Source organism: Bufo bufo, chromosome 5, assembly GCF_905171765.1.
Source record: "Bufo bufo chromosome 5, aBufBuf1.1, whole genome shotgun sequence".
In the NCBI taxonomy this organism is placed as follows: domain Eukaryota; kingdom Metazoa; phylum Chordata; class Amphibia; order Anura; family Bufonidae; genus Bufo; species Bufo bufo.
Window position 1 is genome coordinate 268,242,333 of NC_053393.1, and position 21,321 is coordinate 268,263,653.

The following is a 21,321-nucleotide window of genomic DNA, read 5'->3' on the forward strand; positions in this document are numbered from 1 at the left end:
GAGGGGTATAATGAAGCACCAATCATCTTATCTAACCAGAGAAGATCTTGGGCAGGAGGTTTTTTTTTGGCAATAAGGAGCGATTCCTTTCTAATAAAGCTTAAGAGAAAGGGGTTTCTAATAGTGATCTTAAAAAGATCACATATATCTTGATCAGAAAGGATACCTCCATCTTGATTGAACAGTTTTGAAACCGCAAGCTCCAAATTCCCAAGAGAGGAGGGGCAGCTATCTCTCAGCTCCTTAGGGGCTAAAGCAATCACATCTTTTATAGAGGTGAGAGGAGAGTCAATGCCCTCATGCCGGCTGAGAACCACCCCCAGACCTTTAAGGTATTCCGAATCAAGGGGTTCGGTATAGAGCTGGGAACTGGGGGAGATTTATCAGCCAGAATCAGGGCCCGAATGGTTGAAGGTAGGAAAGCATTTTCTAAGACTAGCCAAGATTTATGAGGGGGGTTTCTAATCCAGTCCACTACCCTTGAGAGCTGAATAGCCTTCATGTACATCTCCGGGTCGGGAAGTCCAATACCACCTTTGGACCTTGGCTTGGTTAGAGTCTCAAAAGAGATACGGGATTTTTTCCCCTGCCAGATATATTTACGGATACACTTGTTGAGAGAAGAAAAGTAGGATTTGGGGATTTCAATGGGAAGTACTTGCATCAGATATGCAAGTCTAGGTATTACCAAGGACATAAGAATATTTTTCCTCCCAAACCAGGACAGAAAGGGGAAATTTAGAGAATCCAATTGGGTGATCAAAGAAGCTAAAAGGGGTTTATAATTAAGTCTAACTAAGTCCACAAGATATGAGGATAATTTCACACCTAGATATGTCAGTTGTTGGGTTTGCCAATTAAAGGGGGAATTACTTTGGAGGGATGAGAGAATATGTGGGGGAAAGGCCCATATGGATTATCTGGGATTTAGTTGCATTAATTTTAAAATTGGATAAGGAGCCAAAGTGATTGAGTTTATACAAAATTGCAGGTATAGATATAAGTGGGTTGGTCGTAATTATCAATAGATCATCTGCGAATGCAGCCAATTTAAATTCACAGCCACTAACCTGCAGGCCTTTAATATATGAATCTTGTCTAAGGGACTGTAATAGGGTTTCCATCACTAGGACGAAAAGAAGGGGGGAAAGTGGGCAGCCCTGTCTTGTTCCATTTTTAATGGGGAAACCAGAAGATAATTTATCATTGACTGACACGGACGCCGAAGAGTGAGAGTACATGGAAAAGATAGCATTGATAAATGGTACAGGTATTTGAAATTTAGATAAAGTCAAAGAGATGTAGGTCCAATCCACTCTGTCAAATGCTTTTTCGGCATCTGTGCCAATCAATACTAGGGGGGTGGATCTATGGGAGGCATAATATAAAGCATTTAATAGTTTAGTGGTATTATCTTTACCTTCTCAACCTCTGACAAAACCAACTTGGTCTGGGTGAATTAATTGTGGTAGAAGGCTCTGTAATCTAGTGGCTAAAATTTTTGAAAGTAATTTAGGATCCACATTTAATAGGGAAATGGGGCGATAATTGGAACATGAGGTGGGGTCTTTGCCTAGTTTAGGGATAACTGTAATGATGGCTTTTGTCATATCTGCAGTAAGTGGATGTTTGTCTAAGGTGAGATTATAGATTGGGAGCAGAAAGGGGAGAAGAATTTCTTTGAATGTCGAATAGTAAGTTATGGGAAGTCCATCCCGACCCGGGCACTTTCCTTTGGGAGTCGATTTAATGGCAGCTAATAACTCAGGAATAGTAAATGGCTTGGATAGGGATTATTTTTGAGATATAGAAAGTGATGGTAATCTAAGAGAGGTTAAGAAGGAATTGATATTGGGTTTTCTATCTTGTGAAGGGTCTGGGAGTATAGAAGGGGGGAGATTATAAAGAGACTCGTAGAATTTCCTAAACTGTTCAGCCATATCCTTTGCTTTAAACAGAAAAGTATTTTGGGGAGATCTAATGCTCTGGATATAACGGGATGTTCGTCTCTGTTTAATTCTCTGCATTGCAAATTTAGAGGCCTTATTTCCATGGGCAAAGACTTTCTGCTGAGCAGATAAATAATATTTGGCTGATTTCTCATTGAGAAAGTTTTTTAATTCCGTTCTGAGGGAGGTAAGTTCCGAAAGGTGCTGAGCTAGTAGCGATTGTTTATGGGCCTTTTCCAAGACATGGATTTTAGATAATAAGGTGGAGAGTTTTTTCTCCGACTGTTTTTTAAGAAAAGAGCATAGACTGATTAATCTGCCTCTAATAAAGTGTCACGGCTGAGGATGGGGGAAATCCTCAGCCGTGCGATGCCCGAAGATGTATGGCGGCTCGGCCAGGACGACAGGATTAGGGAGCAGGTCACCTCCTAAACGCATCCCTAATCTGACCCTGACTCCTAGCTACATGAGCCGACCTTGATGGTAGGAGGGCTCATGCACCGGAACCTTGAAGTCCCTGCTAGCCCTCAAGATGGCCCTAACCTAGGAGCAGGGTAAGACGGCCTGTTCCTTCTGGACGCGGAGGAACAGGGGTCTCACTGGCCAAGCTGCAAGGAATGGGGGAACACATACAACATACAGATATGACAGGCGAACTAAACAAGTTCCACACGTACCTGTCACAGCCACGCTGACTGGAACCCATGCATGCACTACTCATGTCCACAGAACACAAAGGGACATAGCACACATAACACACAGGTTACCAGGACATCCATAGTTGCACTAAACAGGAAACAAAGGGAAACATCAACTGAACATCATGCAAACATAACTTATACTTCACAGATAAACTATGACCACAAGGGTGGCCCCCACTGGCAGGTGATATACACAGGAGGCTGCTCCAGCTACACATGGCTGAAGCAACCCACTGAGACATGCCAAACACTGAGGCTTTATAGGCCAAGAGGCCACACCCAACAGTCAGACACACCCCGTGACTCACACACACTGAAAGGGAGTTAACCCTTCCAGCACCAGGGAAGGGAAACACAAAAAGGGAAGTGTCAAAACTACAAACACACTGTGGCTGTTGCCGCAGGCAACGACATGGGTGGCAAGCGTGTCCTGGGAGTCAGCCCGAAGGCCGGGACACTGCCATCACATGTGCACATACTAAACGTTGCCACGGACAGCCACAGTGAGGGCAAAGGTCCCAGTGCACAGGTAACATAAAACAGTGCACACCATACATACATACACACACACCTAACATAAAGGAAGTCAGGTGAGACCGCATGCCAAAGCAGCAAGCTACCTAGCGCCGCTCAGGCTGCTCTGCTGACAAATACCGAACACAACTAGTTGCCCGTGGCAACCACAAGTGAGGCCACACACAGCGACCCTCACCTGTGGTTGAACACACAAACTAAACCGCAGGCAACCGCATGCGGTAAAGAGTCACGGCAATATGCATGGCCGTGACATAAAGGCCTTGTGGGCATCCCAAAGTATTTGGGGGGAAATGTCTTGGGTGTTATTGATTGAAAAATACTCTTCAAGAAAGGAGGATATTTGAGTTTTGTATTTCTCAGTCCCTAACAAGGATTCATTGAGTCTCCAGTTTGAGTTTTTATTTGATCTATTGAGTGGGTGGATGTCGCAAAATATAGGGGAATGATCCGATAGTGTTATATCTCCTATCCAGGAGGATGAGCACAATTGCAGGTGTTCTTTTGAAATAAGAATGTAATCAATCCTGCTGTAGGATTTGTTTGAAGGAGAGTAGAAGGAGTAATCTAATCCTTGGGGGTTTTGACAACGCCATATGTCTAGGACACCTAGGTTTAGAAGTTTAGTATGTAGGAAGTTGAGAGCTTTTAAGGAGATAGCTGATTTCTTGGAGGTGGTATCTATTAGCGGGTTAAATACTAAATTAAAATCTCCAGCCATAATTAGTATACCTTCTCTATGAATTTCTATTAATGATATTAACGTGGTGAGCCAGCTGATCTGTTCCGTATTGGGAGCATATACATTTAAAAAATGTATACTTTGAACTACCCACTAGGCCCTTGAGTATGAGAAACCTGCCTTCTGGGTCTTGTATATGGGAGTTGTAATGGAAGGGTAAGCCTCTATGGAAGCCAATACTGACTCCCCTCGAGGCGGCACCCCCAGCTCCACAGTGGTACCAAATAGGAAATTTGGAAAAGGAGAAGTTGGGATAATTGCCATGTTTAAAGTGAGTTTCCTGTAGAAAAACTATAGAACATTTCTCCTTATTTAAAAGGGATAGAATCTGACATCTCTTGGATAGAGACCTCAACCCCTTGACATTATATGATACAACTCTTATGTCAGACATATTAAAAAAAATATGAGGTTGTGGATAGGGCTAAAAATGTGAATGACAATTGTATAAATATCAACCAACCAGAGTAGAGGGAGGGTACCACCTTGAGGTAAGCGATGGCTCCAACAAGAATAGAATGTTTCACAGATCTGGGAATGCATATCAGTAATAGAACTACATATTCTAATGCGCTCTTGAGACCTATCAGAGGACAGAAAGAAGTTAATAACATAAACCATTAAGCAAAAACAAAAACAAAGACAGCACCAGAATGGTACTAAAAAGTAAGAGCAATCTAGCTCTAGAGGCATGGGGGGGTATTGCGGTTCTCAACTATGACGATCCCTCATTAAAGAGAAAAATACTTTGGATTTGAGCTCCAGCTAAAACATAAATTGAGATGGGGGGGGGGGGGTAGTATGACACATATGAAAAAGTATAAGAAAAATGGGTACATAAGGTAGAACATATTTCAATGTTATACACTGCTCAAAAAAATAAAGGGAACACAAAAATAACACATCCTAGATCTGAATTAATTAAATATTCTTCTGAAATACTTTGTTCTTTACATAGTTGAATGTGCTGACTAGTGATGAGCAGCAGGTGCCATATTCGATTTCGACGAAATTCGCGAATATTCGATAGAATATTCGTCTAAATCGAATATTCGTCATTATTCTTGTTATCGCGATTAATATGCGATTTAAATAATCGCGTATTGCGATTTTAACTTAAAGGCTGCTCTCCTATTGAAATAGCAATGCGATTAATTCAAGTTATAATAATCGAATTTCGATTTTAACTTAGCACTGCTATATTCCATATTAGGCTAGAATTAAATATAGCAGTGCTAAGTTAAAATCTAAATTCGATTATTATAACTTGAATTTATTTATTTTTTTATTGTTATATTTTTTTCTTTCCCACTTCCCTAAAGTAGTTCTTACCTGTCCTTTGGATTCCTGGCTTCCTGGCTGCTCCAGTCAGTGCCCGTTCCTGCTTCTGCCGACTTCCGTGCTCATGGAGCGTCCCCATCACCATGGGAACATCTCCATATACTAGAATGTACTGTCGGATTTGAGAATTACGTGAAAAATCGCAATTCGATTATTTCAAGTTATAATAATCGAATTTCGATTTTAACTTAGCACTGCTATATTCCATATTAGGCTAGAAATAAATATAGCAGTGCTAAGTTAAAATCGAAATTCGATTATTATAACTTGAATTAATCGAATTGCGATTTCAACTTGGACCTGGTTTACTATGGTTGGCTTGGTAGAATTAGCGAATATGACGAATGTATTCATCATATTCCACAAAACGAATATAACGAATGTATTCGTCATATTCCACAAAACGAAGATAACGAAGTATTCTGCATCTTCATTTTAGCTACCTATTCATCAACTTCGCTAATTCTAGCAATCAAATAGCAAAGTTTACTATAGAGACAGCTAAGTTTAATTCGCTATGCGATTATATGACTGCTTTTAAAAAAAAAAAATAGAATAATTATAATACCTGATAATTATTATAATTATTCTATTTATAAAAAAAAGCAAAGTAATATAATCGCATAGCGAATTAAACTTAGCTGTCTCTATAGTAAACTTTCCTATATGATTGCTAGAATTAGCGAAGTTGATGAATAGGTAGCTAAAACGAAGATGCAGAATACTTCGTTATCTTCGTTTTGTGGAATATGACGAATACATTCGTTATATTCGTTTTGTGGAATATGACGAATACATTTGTCATATTCGCTAATTCTACCAAGCCAACCATAGTAAACCAGGTCCAAGTTGAAATCGCAATTCGATTAAGTCACACTCAAAATTAAAGTGGAAAAACACACTACAGGCTGATCCAACTTTGATGTAATGTCCTTAAAACAAGTCAAAATGAGGCTCAGTAGTGTGTGTGGCCTCCACTTGCCTGTATGACCTCCCTACAACGCCTGTGCATGCTCCTGATGAGGTGGCGGACGGTCTCCTGAGGGATCTCCTCCCAGACCTGGACTAAAGCATCTGCCAACTCCTGGACAGTCTGTGGTGCAACGTGACGTTGGTGGATAGAGCGAGACATGATGTCCCAGATGTGCTCAATTGGATTCAGGTCTGGGGAACGGGCGGGCCAGTCCATAGCATCAATGCCTTCGTCTTACAGGAACTGCTGACACACTCCAGCCACATGAGGTCTAGCATTGTCTTGCATTAGGAGGAACCCAGGGCCAACCGCACCAGCATATGGTCTCACAAGGGGTCCGAAGATCTCATCTCGGTACCTAATGGCAGTCAGGCTACCTCTGGCGAGCACATGGAGGGCTGTGCGGCCCTCCAAAGAAATGCCACCCCACACCATTACTGACCCAATGCCAAACTGGTCATGCTGGAGGATGTTGCAGGCAGCAGAACGTTCTCCACGGCGTCTCAAGACTCTGTCACATGTGCTCAGTGTGAACCTGCTTTCATCTGTGAAGAGCACAGGGCGCCAGTGGCGAATTTGCCAATCTTGGTGTTCTCTGGCAAATGCCAAACGTCCTGCACGGTGTTGGGCTGTAAGCACAACCCCCACCTGTGGACGTCGGGCCCTCATATCACCCTCATGGAGTCTAATTCTGACCATTTGAGCAGACACATGCACATTTTTGGCCTGCTGGAGGTCATTTTGCAGAACTCTGGCAGTACTCCCCCTGTTCCTCCTTGCACAAAGGCGGAGGTAGCGATCCTGCTGCTGGGTTGTTGCCCTCCTACGGCCTCCTCCATGTCTCCTGATGTACTGGCCTGTCTCCTGGTAGCGCCTCCATGCTCTGGACACTACGCTGACAGACACAGCAAACCTTCTTGCCACAGCTCGCATTGATGTGGCATCCTGGATAAGCTGCACTACCTGAGCCACTTGTGTGGGTTGTAGACTCCGTCTCATGCTACCACTAGAGTGAAAGCACCGCCAGCATTCAAAAGTGACCAAAACATAAGCCAGGAAGCATAGGAACTGAGAAGTGGTTTGTGGTTACCACCTGCAGAACCACTTCTTTATTGGGGGTGTCTTGCTAATTGCCTATAATTTCCACCTGTTGTCTATCCCATTTGCACAACAGCATGTGAAATTGATTGTCACTCAGTGTTGCTTCCTAAGTGGACAGTTTGATTTCACAGAAGTGTGATTGACTTGGAGTTGTTTAAATGTTCCCTTAATTTTTTTGAGCAGTGTATTTATCTAACATTTGAGGAGTGCAAACTATAAGAGATCCGAGTACTCTTTCTGATAATTAGGCTTCAGTTGAAGGAAGGCTTGGACCATCTTTATCTTCTCCTATTGGTTCAGAGGTTAAAACGGTTAAAGCGTCCTCTTCCAATGTGAGGGTTAGAAGGACTAACTTGAGTTAAGTCAGTCGTCTGTGAGTGTCAGATGCTTGGAAGAGGAGGGTTGACGGTTTCTTCTTGTTCTTTGAGACCTTTGAATGCGAGGGGTCTCCCACGGTTCATCTGGGGTCAAGGTGGGTATATCAGAGACATCTCGAACTATTTCCCAGTTTTCAATGGGAAGCGGCGAAATTCGCAGGATGTCATACGCTTTATCCAAGTCAGCATATGATTGGATGGAGATTCTGCGTCCATTATGGAAGAAGGACAACCCAAACGGAAACAACCATCTATATATGATCTTTTTGTTTCTCATCAGGTCGGTGAGCGGTTTCAGGGATTTAAGTTTTTTCAGTGTGGATTGGGCTAAGTCCTGATATATAGAAATTGGGTTTTCGTCCCATGACAATTGGAGGGTGTTTCTTGCACTGTTTAATATTGCCTCTTTGGCAGGAAAATGCAAAAATTTACAAATTAAGTCCCTAGTAGGGTTTGTGGGCTGAGGCTTGGGGTGTAGTGCTATGTGGGCTCGCTCAATAATCACTTCATGCGTGGAATCTAGGCCCAGGAGTTTCAGACATATTTGCATCACTGTCTCAGGTATTTCCTCGGGGCCCACCGATTCAGGGACCCCTCTGAAACGCAAATTGTTTCTCCTGCCTCTATTTTCCTGATCCTCTAATTGCATATACAGGGTGTTCAGATGCTTTTGGTGTACACTTAGGTTATCAGTAATCGCATTCTGGTGAGCGGTAAGGGCTGCATGCGCTTCCTCCAGCGCTTCTACTCTTCTCCCTATATGCCTCACATCTTCCTTAATAGAGTTAAGGTCGGTTTTAAGTGGCTCTAGGGCCTCCGATAATGCTTCTTTTAGAAAAGATCTAGAGAGCATGAGTGCATCGGCCCCAGGGGACTCATCTCTCACCTTCTCAGCAGCGCTTCCAGCTTGCTGCTTATTCTTTGGTGTGCAAGGTGGTTCCGGCTCCATTTTGGAATCTCTGGCCGCATATGTCTGCGCAGCTTTCTTTATGAATTTCTCCATATCGCCGGCTTGAGACGTCGATCGGGTCGGCTCCTGAGCGTCAGCGGACCTTGGGCCTCCGATTTTGACCATTTTGGGCTTGAATAGCTGAAGAACTGAGCTTATGAGGGAATCGTTCACTGCAGAGCTTCACTTCACACAGCCATCTGGCTCTGGCGTTAGCTCTGCCCCCCATTAAAACAACTTTTTAAACAAGTATGAAGAAACACAAAGAGCAAAGAAAAATATGATTAGCAACACACTGGGGGATACTGTAAGGTACTGTGGTCGGTTTAATATGCGTTTTGCAGGTGACAGGTTCCCTTTAACAGTTTCAAAAATGTAGAAAATTACTAATTTCAAAATTTCATTTTATATTTATTTAAGATATCAACTCAAATTTACACTAACATGAAGTACAATGTGTCATGAGAAAATAATTTCAGACTGGCTTAGATAAGTAAAAGCGTTCCAAAGTTATTACCACTTAAAGTGAGACATGTCAGATTTGAAAAATAGGGCTTGGTTATTAAGGCCAAAACTGTCTCCAGAGATAAAGGGTTAAACAAGTAGATAATCGTCACAATTCAAACACTGACGTTGGACGATATTCATACAGAGTAAATGTATGTATCGACCCAAATGATTGTACTGTAAATGCTTATTCAACACTTGTAAAATTGTTTATTATGCAAGAAAATAAATTGTCGTTATTGAATTGTAATAATGTAAAAATATATTGCGTGATCTCTCAATGATGTGAACAATGTAAAATGGTAAATAATCTCATGCGAACAAATTTAAATTTAATAATCCTTACAAGAAAATGCCTGCCTATCATCAGCTCTATCATCGGCTGTCATTCCGCTACTGAACGATTAGCCACTTGTCTAAGGCCTGTATTACCCTGGCAGATGAGGCAAACGCCTGCTCGTCAGTATGGGAAGGCGCGATCGCTAAGGCCATCACTCGTCCCCATACAGAATTATTATTTGCTGGCAGTAGAGCGTGATTAGACACCATGATCTGCTGCTGGCAAACAATGTTTTTTGTGACCGCATAAGATATACGATTACCCAATGAACAAACAAATGCGGCACTTTTACACAGGCAGATAATTGCTAACAAGCATTCATACAAACTCAATCCTCGGCCAGTGTAATTCGGCCCGAAATTTGCCATTAAACATTGCAGAATTTAATTTATCATAAAAAAAAATGCTAATATGGTTTTCTGTGTGTTTCTCTAAGGCATTTGATCACATTTGCTCAGCTATTGAAGATATCTCTGGGCAAATTGGACACAATTACATGAGAGATAAGTAAGTAACCAGAAAATGTCTTCCATATTTACAGTATATTGTTATTTATGTTTGTGTAGTTGCACAATGAAAATACTGTCATTCACACCCAAAAATAATCTGACTATATTTTCACACAGAATAGTGTACCGATTTCTATCCTTTCATTTTACAAGGGTAGTCAGACCCCAGCTACACTTTAGCAAAACAGATAATTCAGCATAAGCTAGAACTGCTAGGCGTCCAAAGTAGGCACATAGTATTACATATACACATAGTATTACAGATACATATACTAATGTTAGTGTTGAGCGAATCGAAGCATTCAAAGTGAAATTCGGTCCAAAGTTTAGGAAAAGTTTGTTTCGACACAAATCCGAATTTCCTCGCACTTTGTGGTAACTAATCAGTTTTTCCTAAAATGGTGGCTGTATGTGTTACAAAGTTAAAGTAAGAAGTCTGGGAATGCAATATGACCCATAATACCTTGCAGGCAGCCAATCCGCCGGTAGCAATCCCCTGTGATGTCACAACCTTATAAAACCCTGATCCTGCGCGGTCCATGCCTTTGTCCTCTGAGCTGAGCATAGGGAGAGACATGGCAAGCGCTCCATGTGCTAGGAACAGTGCTGCTCCAATAATCCTGCGGCCATGTTTGATCCATCCACTATGTTCTGATATCTGGTCTTAACCCTAATAAATTTTAAAAGTAAAATACCAGTAGGTTCATAGTTAGGAAGGGATCCCAGACCTTATGGATCCACATGGGATTACGGTCATCTCTTTTTTGGATCCCTCAATTTTATTGCTTTGAAGAATGTTTTCCTGCCTCAATGCTGTGTACCATATCTCTGGTACCATTAGACAGGAGGACAGGGGCTGCTGCATATACCCTCTGGCTCCTCTGATCCCCGCCAAGGGTTAAAAGTCTGCTTCAGGCATTACCGCTGAACGTGGACATTAGTGCCAGTTGTCTGCTATTGAAAACAGCAGACACCTGGTGGCCATGGCACCCTTTGCATGCACCAGCGGGGCGCCATTTTAAAATGCCCGGCTGCCAATGTAATTTTACTGTCGGAGGTCGCGAAAGGGTTAACTTCCAAGCTATCACACTGAAATTTGGCCACCAAGTGGGAAGAATATGATTAGTCAGTAAAACCTTTTACTAATTTATAAATTTAAATTTCTGCTATTTCTGATGTCATTATTCATAGGAAGGTGCTATCAGTGACTGACAGCTATCTGTGTATACACACTTAGGCCTCATTCACACATCCATGATCACACCAGTGAGAAGATGTTCGTGAAGGCTCCGTGTTTGGTCTGTGTGTCCATTTTTGCCCTCTGTTATCCATGTTCCACAGACACTGCTCAGCTGAAAATTATTTCAAGAGCATCTCCTAGCAACGATCTGTTAAACATCTGAAACATGGACGAAACATGCATGCTGTTTTTCACATACCCATAGACTATAATGGCTGTAATGGATCAGTAAACACGGACAGAAGGAGTCCATGCTTCCATGGTATAACCCTGGACCATGGTAAATCACAGATGTGTGAATACATAAAAATCAATGCGTACGTGTGGTGTCCTTGGATAACAGGGAGAGCACACGTCTGTGATTCACTGACTTTTGAACACAGGGAATGCTATCAAACACTGATAAACACCTCCCTGAGAACAATGAAAGGACCTGTCACCACAAAATGCAGCTATAAAAAAGGAAAGATATAAATGTATAAATATATCTTTTCCCACAAACCTGTATATCAATCCGCTCAGCTCCTCCTGCTTTATAACATGGTGCTTTTAGATCGCTTTGCATTTTGCGGTGACAGGTCCTCTTTAAGTTAGAATACTTAATCTTTTCCCACACAACTATATATCCTTCTGCTCAGCTTCTCCTGCTCAATAACATGCTCCAGATTACATTATATTTTGTGGTAACAAGTCTCCCCTCTAAATGTATGAATTATAATATTTGTTGAATCTTTTCCCACAAAATGTGTCAGACCCACATTGCTGCCCCATCCACTTTTTTACAAAAGTGGTGAGCACCCTGTAAAAATGGTAAAAGTGTACAACTTTTTTGGCATAACTATTCAGGTGCAGGGGACTTGATAACTCTACCCCTGTGTGTCTGGTTTTGTTATGAGGGTTGCTGTTTCTCTTTGGTGTTTTCTCTGCTCAACCTCTGTGTCATGCACTGTATTAGACATAACACAATTTATCGGTTTAACCTAGAATTGCTCTATTTCTTTATGATATCTACATCAAATTTGCAATAAATGTCCGATAGGTTGAAGTGTCACCTCTGGGACCCCATATATCTGGAGAAAGAAAATGCCATTAACTACAATGGAGATGGCTGTGCATTGATGGCTTCCTCTCTTGGATTGTGAATAGGAAAAGCAGAAGACAAATTATGTCATATTTTTCCATTTTTATTTTCTTTATATAGTATCCTCATAGCAGTTCTTGATTTTATTTATTTTTATCTATTTAGGTTGCTAGCATATTGTAATACAGTGCTTAAAATCTATTTTTTCCTCTAGGATTACAAATTTTGATGTAAAATTTCTCAGCAAAATATTTATGAGAAAATCAGCCCAAATAAAACGAGATCGAATTCTTAATGTTTTCCATGAGCTGAATATGAAGGATGCTATAAGTTATGTTGCAGAGGTATGCAAATGTTTATGTTTTACACACATTTTTATGTGTGTGCTTTTTTATGTTGCCTTATGCCCACTAACATATTGTTTTGTATTAAAGGAAAGCACTGGAGTAATTCCCTGTCACAAATCTATTTGGTTTATTGTTCTCTGGCGGTCAGTGGTTCATGCAGTGGTAGTTTGATTAGCAATTTCTGGAAGGATACTAAAAAAAGAAAACTTTTTTCAACTTTCAGGGTTGCAGGATGGATACAACAACCAACAAAGCTTGTAGTCTAATCAGACTCAGGGTGCAGCCATCACAACTAGAAAACTGGTAGTGTCCAAATAATTAAATTAATTTAAAACCTTTTACAGGGGACAATGTAGTATATGCAGAAAATAGGCAGTTTAATTATAATCATTTTTCTCTTGTGGGCACTATCCTTGAATGTAGTTTTTACACAGGGGATCAGCTTTATCATCTTTAGCTATGTTTGTCAGCTGCCACCCTACGACAACAGCCAGCATTGAAGCTAACTCTGATCCAAAGCCTGTTTAACCGATCTAATCCTCTCCAAATAATTAGACAGAGGGATTCACCCTTAAGCCTCATGCAGACGTCCGTGGAACACGGTCCGTGAGATACCGGACTGGCATTGCATGAGTGCAAGGCGTCATAGGTTGCTATGACACCGTGCGCTCCTGCAATGCCAGTCCGGTATTTCACGGACCGTGTTCCACGAACTTCTGCATGAGGCTTTATTGACACCTTTACAACACAACTTCAGGGAGCCCATGGATTACCATGACAACCAGGCACCTAATAAAGGTTGAAAGTTCTGCCATGTTTTCAAGTGATTAGGTCCTGCAAGCCTATTGGTGTAAAACTGCCAGGCATAATAAACTACAATTTAGAAGCTATCAAATGCTTGCATGCCTAAGTCCCATATTGGAACAAAAAAAATTATTTTAAACATTTGAAATAAAGTGTTACATAAAGTTCACAATACAAAAAACATGCAGTCCTTTCTTCCTATTTTATTATGGAAGAAACAAAGTATTTGAAAAACGACACCTACAATAAATGGTATCAATGCATCGGTAACAATCCATACTGTGACATTAACCCATTATTTTGGCTAATGAAAGAACCAAATGGTTTTACTTAGGGCTAATCCTAAGGACGTTATCATGACAGTCCCCGGGTATAACCCCTGTAAGCATATGGACTTTGCTGCAGGGGAGCCACTAGGCCGCTAACTCTAGAAGTAGTCCTGGTGTTGTTGACAGCTGAACCACAGGGGTCAGAGACACCAAGAGATTAGGTTATATTTATAGTCAGTAACAGGCAGAGATCAGTGCAGGCAGGGTTTGTGCAAATCCAAGAAAAAAGTCCAAGGTCAGGGAAGGCAGAAAGGGGTTAAAATGGTTGAGGCAGTTAGCAGGTTCAGTAAACAAGCAGAAGTTGGTAAACGGGCAAACTGAATAGCACACCATTTCAGGGCACTAGCAAACTAGACACTCAGGCACCCTGCCATAGGGGAAGCCATTGGCTAAGATTAGGGTGTGCACGCACTAGCCCTTTAAGGCTGGGTTCACACAGGCATCACACTTTGGCTCAGGATGCGTCCCGGGTGCATTGTGGCAAACCCGCGCGAGTAGGTACCCAATTGCAGTCAGTTTTGACTGCGATTGCGTTCCATAGTTCAGTTTTTATCGCGCGGGTGCAATGCGTTTTGCACGCGCGTGATAAAAAACAATGTGGTCCCCAGACCCAAACTTCTTCACTGAAGTTCAGGTTTGGGTTCGGTGTTGTGTAGATGTAATTATTTTCCCTTATAACATGGTTATAAGGGAAAATAATAGCATTCTTTAATACAGAATGCTTAGCACAAGGTCAAATGAGGGTTAAAAAAAAATAAAACAAAAAATGAACTCACCTCCTCCAGTTGATCGCGTAGCTGCCGGTCTCCTGTTCTTTCTTCAGGACCTGTGGTGATGTCATTGAGCTCATCACATGGTCCAATCACATGGTCCATCACCATGGTGATGGACCATGTGATTGGACCACGTGATGTGATGTCACCACAGGTCCTTTAGCCGGCAGCTCATGATTAAAGTAGCAAGAAGAGATCGGCAACTACGCAATCAAGAGGAGGAGGAGAGTTTTATTTTTTAACCCTCAATTGACCTTGTACTAAGCATTCTGTATTAAAGAATGCTATTTTTTCCCTTATAACCATGTTATAAGGGAAAATAATACAGTGAATAGACTGTCATCTTAGCAACCATGCGTGAAAATCGCACCGCATCCGCACTTGCTTGCAGATGCTTGCGATTTTCGCGCAGCCCCATTCACATCTATGGGGCCTGCGTTGCGTGATAAACGCACAATATAGAGCATGCTGCGATTCTTATGCAACGCAAAAGTGATGCGTGAAAAATCACCGCTCATGTGCATGGCCCCATAGAAGTGAATGGGTCCGGATTCAGTGCGGGTGCAATGCGTTCACCTCACGCATTGCACCAGTGCGGAAATCTCGCCCGTGTGAACTCTGCATGCCCTGAGCCAGCTGAATAGGATAAATGCAGAGGATTTGCATAAGGCTGCGTTCACACGGGCGAGATTTCCGCGCGGGTGCAATGCGGTAGGTGAACGCATTGCACCCGCACTGAATCTGGACCCATTCATTTCAATGGGGCTGTTCAGATGAGCGATGGTTTTCACGCATCACTTATGCGTTGCGTGAAAATCGCAGCATGCTCTATATTCTGCGTTTTTCACGCAACGCAGGCCCCATAGAAGTGAATGGGGTTGCGTGAAAATCGCATGCATCCGCAAGCAAGTGCGGATGCGGTGCGATTTTCACGCACGGTTGCTAGGTGACTGTCTATACACTGTATTATTTTCCCTTATAACATGGTTATAAGGGAAAATAATAGCATTCTGAATACAGAATGCTTAGTAGGTGATCAATTGAGGGTTAAAAAATAAAAAAAATTAACTCACCTTGTCCTCTTGTTCGCGTAGTTCTCCCGGTCTTTAGTTCTTTAAAAAGATGAACTATGGGCTAAAGGACCTTTGGTGACGTCAGATCACATGCTCCAATCACAGGGTCCATCACCGCGGTGATGGACCATGTGATTGGAGCATGTGATCTGACGTCACCAAAGGTCCTTTAGCCCATAGTTCATCTTTTGAGAAGTAAAGAAGAGACCGGGACTTACGCGAACAAACGGAGAAGGTGAGTTAATTTTTTTTATTTTTTTTAACCCTCAATTGATCACCTACTATGCATTCTGTTTTCAGAATGCTATTATTTTCCCTTATAACCATGTTATAAGGGAAAATAATAACATCTACACAACACCGAACCCAAACCTGAACTTCTGTGAAGAAGTTCGGGTCTGGGTACCACAGTCGGTTTTTTATCACGCGCGTGCAAAACACATTGCACACGCACGATAAAAACTGAACATCGGAACGCAATCGCAGTCAAAACTGACTGCAATTGCATTCCTACTCGCACGGGTTTGCCGCAACACACCGGGACGCATCCGGAACTAATCCGGACACGCTCGTGTGAACCCAGCCTAAGAGGGCAAGCAGGTCCATGCCGCAATACAACAGGTGAGTGTGAGTGGCTCGGTGCCTGTGTCTGCCACCATCCCACGATAAGCATCGCTGTAACAATTTCCATATGTACCTTGAAATGTTGACAGTGAAAATTGCAACTCATTCTGGAAAAATGAATGCCCTCATAAAGGTCTGGTATAGGTAAAAAGATAAGTTATAGTTCTCAGAATGTGGCAACATAAAGACAAATGAGGTCATTTATTAAGACCGGAGTTTTAGATGTCTCTTAAATGCTGGCATGGATTTTCATTGCTGGCATAGATTTAAGTCATTTTGTATGCCAAAAACAAGTGTGGAAAATGGTAAATGAGACAGGCCTGCAGTTCCACCCTTTCCCCACCCAAGCCACGTCCCTTTTCCCACAAATCCCCTGTGTGACCGGATCTGCAAAAAAAAAGACATCTGTCCATCCAGTTAGGCGTGTTATCCTGCAAGTTGATAAATAGGAGGGCAAAAAAAAAAACACACTGAGGTAGAAGCCAAATTTTCCTCACTTAAGAGGGAAAAAAAATTCCTTCCCTACTCCAATCAGGCAATCAGAATAACTCCCTGGATCAACGACCCATCTCTATTAGCTATAGCCTGTAATTTTATTACACTCCAGAAATACCTCCAGGCCCCTCCTGAACTCTTTTAGTGAATTCACCATCACCACCTCCTCAGGCATAGAGTTCCATAGTCTCACTGCTCTTACTGTAAAGAATTCTCCTCTATGTTTCTGTACAAACCTTCTTTCCTCCAGACGCAGAGGATGTCCTCTTGTCACAGTCACAGTCCTGGGGAAAAATAGATAATGGGAGAGATCTCTGTACTGACCCCTGATATATTTATACATAGTTATTAGATCTCCCCTCAGTCATCTTTTTTCTAAAGTGAATAACCCTAATTGTGATAATCTTTAAAGGGTTTCTACCACCACATTTTGACCTAATTAGCTGTCAGACACTAGCGATCTGCTAACCATGCTATTGTAATTCCTTTCTGTGCAGCGATTACCCTAAAAAACGTAGTTTTATTGCTATGCTAATGAGCCTCTAGGTGCTATGGGGGCGTCTTTTCAGCACCTAGAGGCTCCGTCCACTCACTATTTCCGCCTCCCAGCGCGCTCCAGCCATACCCCTCACGGAATTTAAATGCGTAAAAATATTTAGACATTTATATTCCAGACTTCTTCTCACGCTTTAGGGCCCCTAGAATGCCAGGGCAGTATAAATACCCCACATGTGACCCCATTTCGGAAAGAAGACACCCCAAGGTATTCCGTGAGGGGCATATTGAGTCCATGAAAGATTGAAATTTTTGTCCCAAGTTAGCGGAAAGGGAGACTTTGTGAGAAAAAAAAAAATCAATTTCCGCTAACTTATGCCAAAAAAAATATTTCTATGAACTCGCCATGCCCCTCATTGAATACCTTGGGGTGTCTTCTTTCCAAAATGGGGTCACATGTGGGGTATTTATACTGCCCTGGCATTCTAGGGGCCCTAAAGCGTGAGAAGAAGTCTGGGATCCAAATGTCTAAAAATGCCCTCATAAAAGGAATGTGGGCCCCTTTGCGCATCTAGGCTGCAAAAAAGTGTCATACATCTGGTATCGCCGTACTCAGGAGAAGTTGGGCAATGTGTTTTGGGGTGTCATTTTACATATACCCATGCTGGGTGAGATAAATATCTTGGTCAAATGCCAACTTTGTATAAAAAAAAAAAATGGGAAAAGTTGTCTTTTGCCGAGATATTTCTCTCACCCAGCATGAGTATATGTAAAAAGACACCCCAAAACACATTGCGCAACTTCTCCTGAATACGGCGATACCACATGTGTGACACTTTTTTGCAGCCTAGGTGGGCAAAGGGGCCCACATTCCAAAGAGCACCTTTCGGATTTCACAGGTCATTTACCTACTTACCACACATTAGGGCCCCTTGAATGCCACGGCAGTATAACTACCCCACTAGTGACCCCATTTTGGAAAGAAGACACCCCAAGGTATTCCGTGAGGGGCATGGCGAGTTCCTAGAATTTTTTATTTTTTGTCACAATTTAGCGGAAAATGATGATTTTTTATTTTTTATTTTTTTCCTTACAAAGTCTCATATTCCACTAACTTGTGACAAAAAATAAAAACTTCCATGAACTCACTATGCCCATCACGAAATACCTTGGGGTGTCTTCTTTCCAAAATGGGGTCACTTGTGGGGTAGTTATACTGCCCTGACATTTTAGGGGTCGAATGCCTGAGAAGTGGTTTGAAATCAAAATCTGTAAAAAATGGCCAGTGAAATCCGAAAGGTGCTCTTTGGAATGTGGGCCCCTTTGCCCACCTAGGCTGCAAAAAAGTGTCACACATCTGGTATCCCCGTACTCAGGAGAAGTTGGGCAATGTGTTTTGGGGTGTCTTTTTACATATACCCATGCTGGGTTAGAGAAATATCTTGGCAAAAGACAACTTTTCCCATTTTTTTTATACAAAGTTGGCATTTGACTGAGATATTTATCTCACCCAGCATGGGTATATGTAAAATGACACCCCAAAACACATTGCCCAACTTCTCCTGAGTACGGAGATACCACATGTGTGACACTTTTTTGCAGCCTAGGTGGGCAAAGGGGGCCACATTCCAAAGAGCACCTTTTGGATTTCACCGGCCATTTTTTACAGATTTTGATTTCAAACTACTTCTCACCCATTTGGGCCCCTAAAATGCCAGGGCAGTATAACTACCCCACAAGTGACCCCATTTTGGAAAGAAGACACCCCAAGGTATTCACTGATGGGCATAGTGAGTTCATAGAAGTTTTTATTTTTTGTCACAAGTTAGTGGAATATGAGACTTTGTAAGAAAAAAAAAAAGAAAAAATCATCATCATCATCATTAACTTGTGACAAAAAATAAAAAGTTCTATGAACTCACTATGCCCATCAGCGAATACCTTAGGGTGTCTACTTTCCGAAATGGGGTCATTTGTGGGGTGTTTGTACTGTCTGGCCATTGTAGAACCTCAGGAAACATGACAGGTGCTCAGAAAGTCAGAGCTGCTTCAAAAAGCGGAAATTCACATTTTTGTACCATAGTTTGTAAACGCTATAACTTTTACCCAAACCATTTTTTTTTTTACCCAAACATTTTTTTTTATCAAAGACATGTAGAACAATAAATTTAGAGAAAAATGTATATATGGATGTCGTTTTTTTTGCAAAATTTTACAACTGAAAGTGAAAAATTTCATTTTTTTGCAAAAAAATCGTTAAATTTCAATTAATAACAAAAAAAGTAAAAATGTCAGCAGCAATGAAATACCACCAAATGAAAGCTCTATTAGTGAGAAGAAAAGAAGGTAAAATTAATTTGGGTGGTAAGTTGCATGACCGAGCAATAAACGGTCAAAGTAGTGTAGGTCAGAAGTGTAAAAAGTGGCCTGGTCATTAAGGGTGTTTAAGCTAAGGGGGCTGAGGTGGTTAATAACCACCCTCTGTTTTCTATCACTGAGCCAGTTACTTACCCACATAGACATTTTCTCCCAGTCCAAGCATTCTCATTTTATATACTGACTTTTCATGCGGTACAGTGTCAAATGCTTTAGAGAAGTCCAGAAGTGGTATACTTCGCTTCATAAATCAACCCCCAAACTATTTAAAAAAGGATGTTTTAATATGCAAAAGTAGTATAATGTAAAGATTGTGTAAATTTGGCGTCATATTAATTGTAATAGCCAACAACATTTTAACATGTTAACAAAAAGCTCAACACGTCATTTATACTTCGTAGTGATGACTGAAAAAAATAAACAATGGCACAATATCAGTTTGTTTTTTTTGTTTGTCCCCCCCCCCCCCAAAATAGCCTCCAAATAGCCTCATCCTTACAGGGTTAATTGTATGTCAAAGTACAGTTTGTTCCAGGATGACGATTATAACTCAATATAACTTGAAGGGGTTGTCAAAGTTATTTTTATTGATGACCTATCCTCAGGTCACCTCCAACACCTGGCACCCCCACCGATAAGCTGTTTCTAGCGCAGCCTGCTCTTCATTGTTTACTTGCTCGCGTGGGAACAGTATCGGTGAGGTGGTGCAATTACAAGTATTCACGTCAGTGGGGTGGCTCGTTCCTATACACTTGGAATAAAAACTACAAAATGTTTATTCTTTGGTTCATTAGAAAGGTACACAATATAAATTGTACAGAATGTAATCTTCTTACTGGTGATTGTATTTGTGAGTTATAACCTCCCTTCTGTGTCAGCTGTGTCATGTGACAGACACTCTGACTCACCAACTGACATAGCTTCTTATGTGTGGAGAGTAAGTTTTTCTGTTCATTCATTGATTCAGAGGGTACCATTTCTCCTTATGTAGAGCGACTAATAGGCATAAGGAGTCTTATAGGCAAGACCATGCTCCTTTGTGAGAAAAGCTATCCTTATGTGTTCATTTCTATTAGGCTCTCAAAAAATGTATTTTTAACCTGACCTCAGCTGTCTACTTTCCCTGCTGAAGAAAGTGGTGTCCCCACCCATCCCATACAAAAAGTCAAAGAGGCTGTCTAATTATAATTTTTTTATTGAGGGAAACTGCCTGGAGTCTATTAAAATAATAAGAAATTAGTGATTTTCCTAGTCTTATGACGGAAAATATTGATTTTATAAAGACGGGAGGCGAGTATCATTGCATTAACCTTCCTTAATGCTCAAATAGCAATATTAATATACAAATATAATAGGACACTTTAAAAGAGAAAAAAATGTATGTGTACATATCAGATTCTGCATAGAAACAGATATTCAAATGAGGAGCTGAGGCATAGTCTATATAAACTTCTGTGCTGCGTAGCTCCACCTTTTTCGACAAGCGAATCAGAAAGAACACAAAAACTTGGAGATAATAATCCAATTGAGGAGAACTTTGGGAACTGGAAACCATGAAAGACTATCGGTCGATCATCGGAAATAAACAGGAATCTCCTTTGAAATGCAAATCTGTAGTATCCTGTAATGATAGAAAAGTGTAGGGTGGGGTAATTGGGAGG

The 21,321-nt window shown here is 41.4% G+C and overlaps 1 protein-coding gene across 2 annotated transcripts in view; it reads left to right on the forward strand.

The window, feature by feature from the left end:
- The window catches only part of SLC9A3 (solute carrier family 9 member A3), a 481,978-nt gene that overhangs the window by 333,907 nt on the left and 126,750 nt on the right, over positions 1-21,321 (forward strand). For both annotated transcript variants that reach the window (XM_040433112.1, XM_040433113.1), the window contains 2 exons: positions 9,951-10,021; positions 12,559-12,688. In XM_040433112.1, the coding sequence (XP_040289046.1) occupies positions 9,951-10,021; positions 12,559-12,688 (201 nt within the window). The remainder of the gene's footprint in view (positions 1-9,950; positions 10,022-12,558; positions 12,689-21,321) is intronic.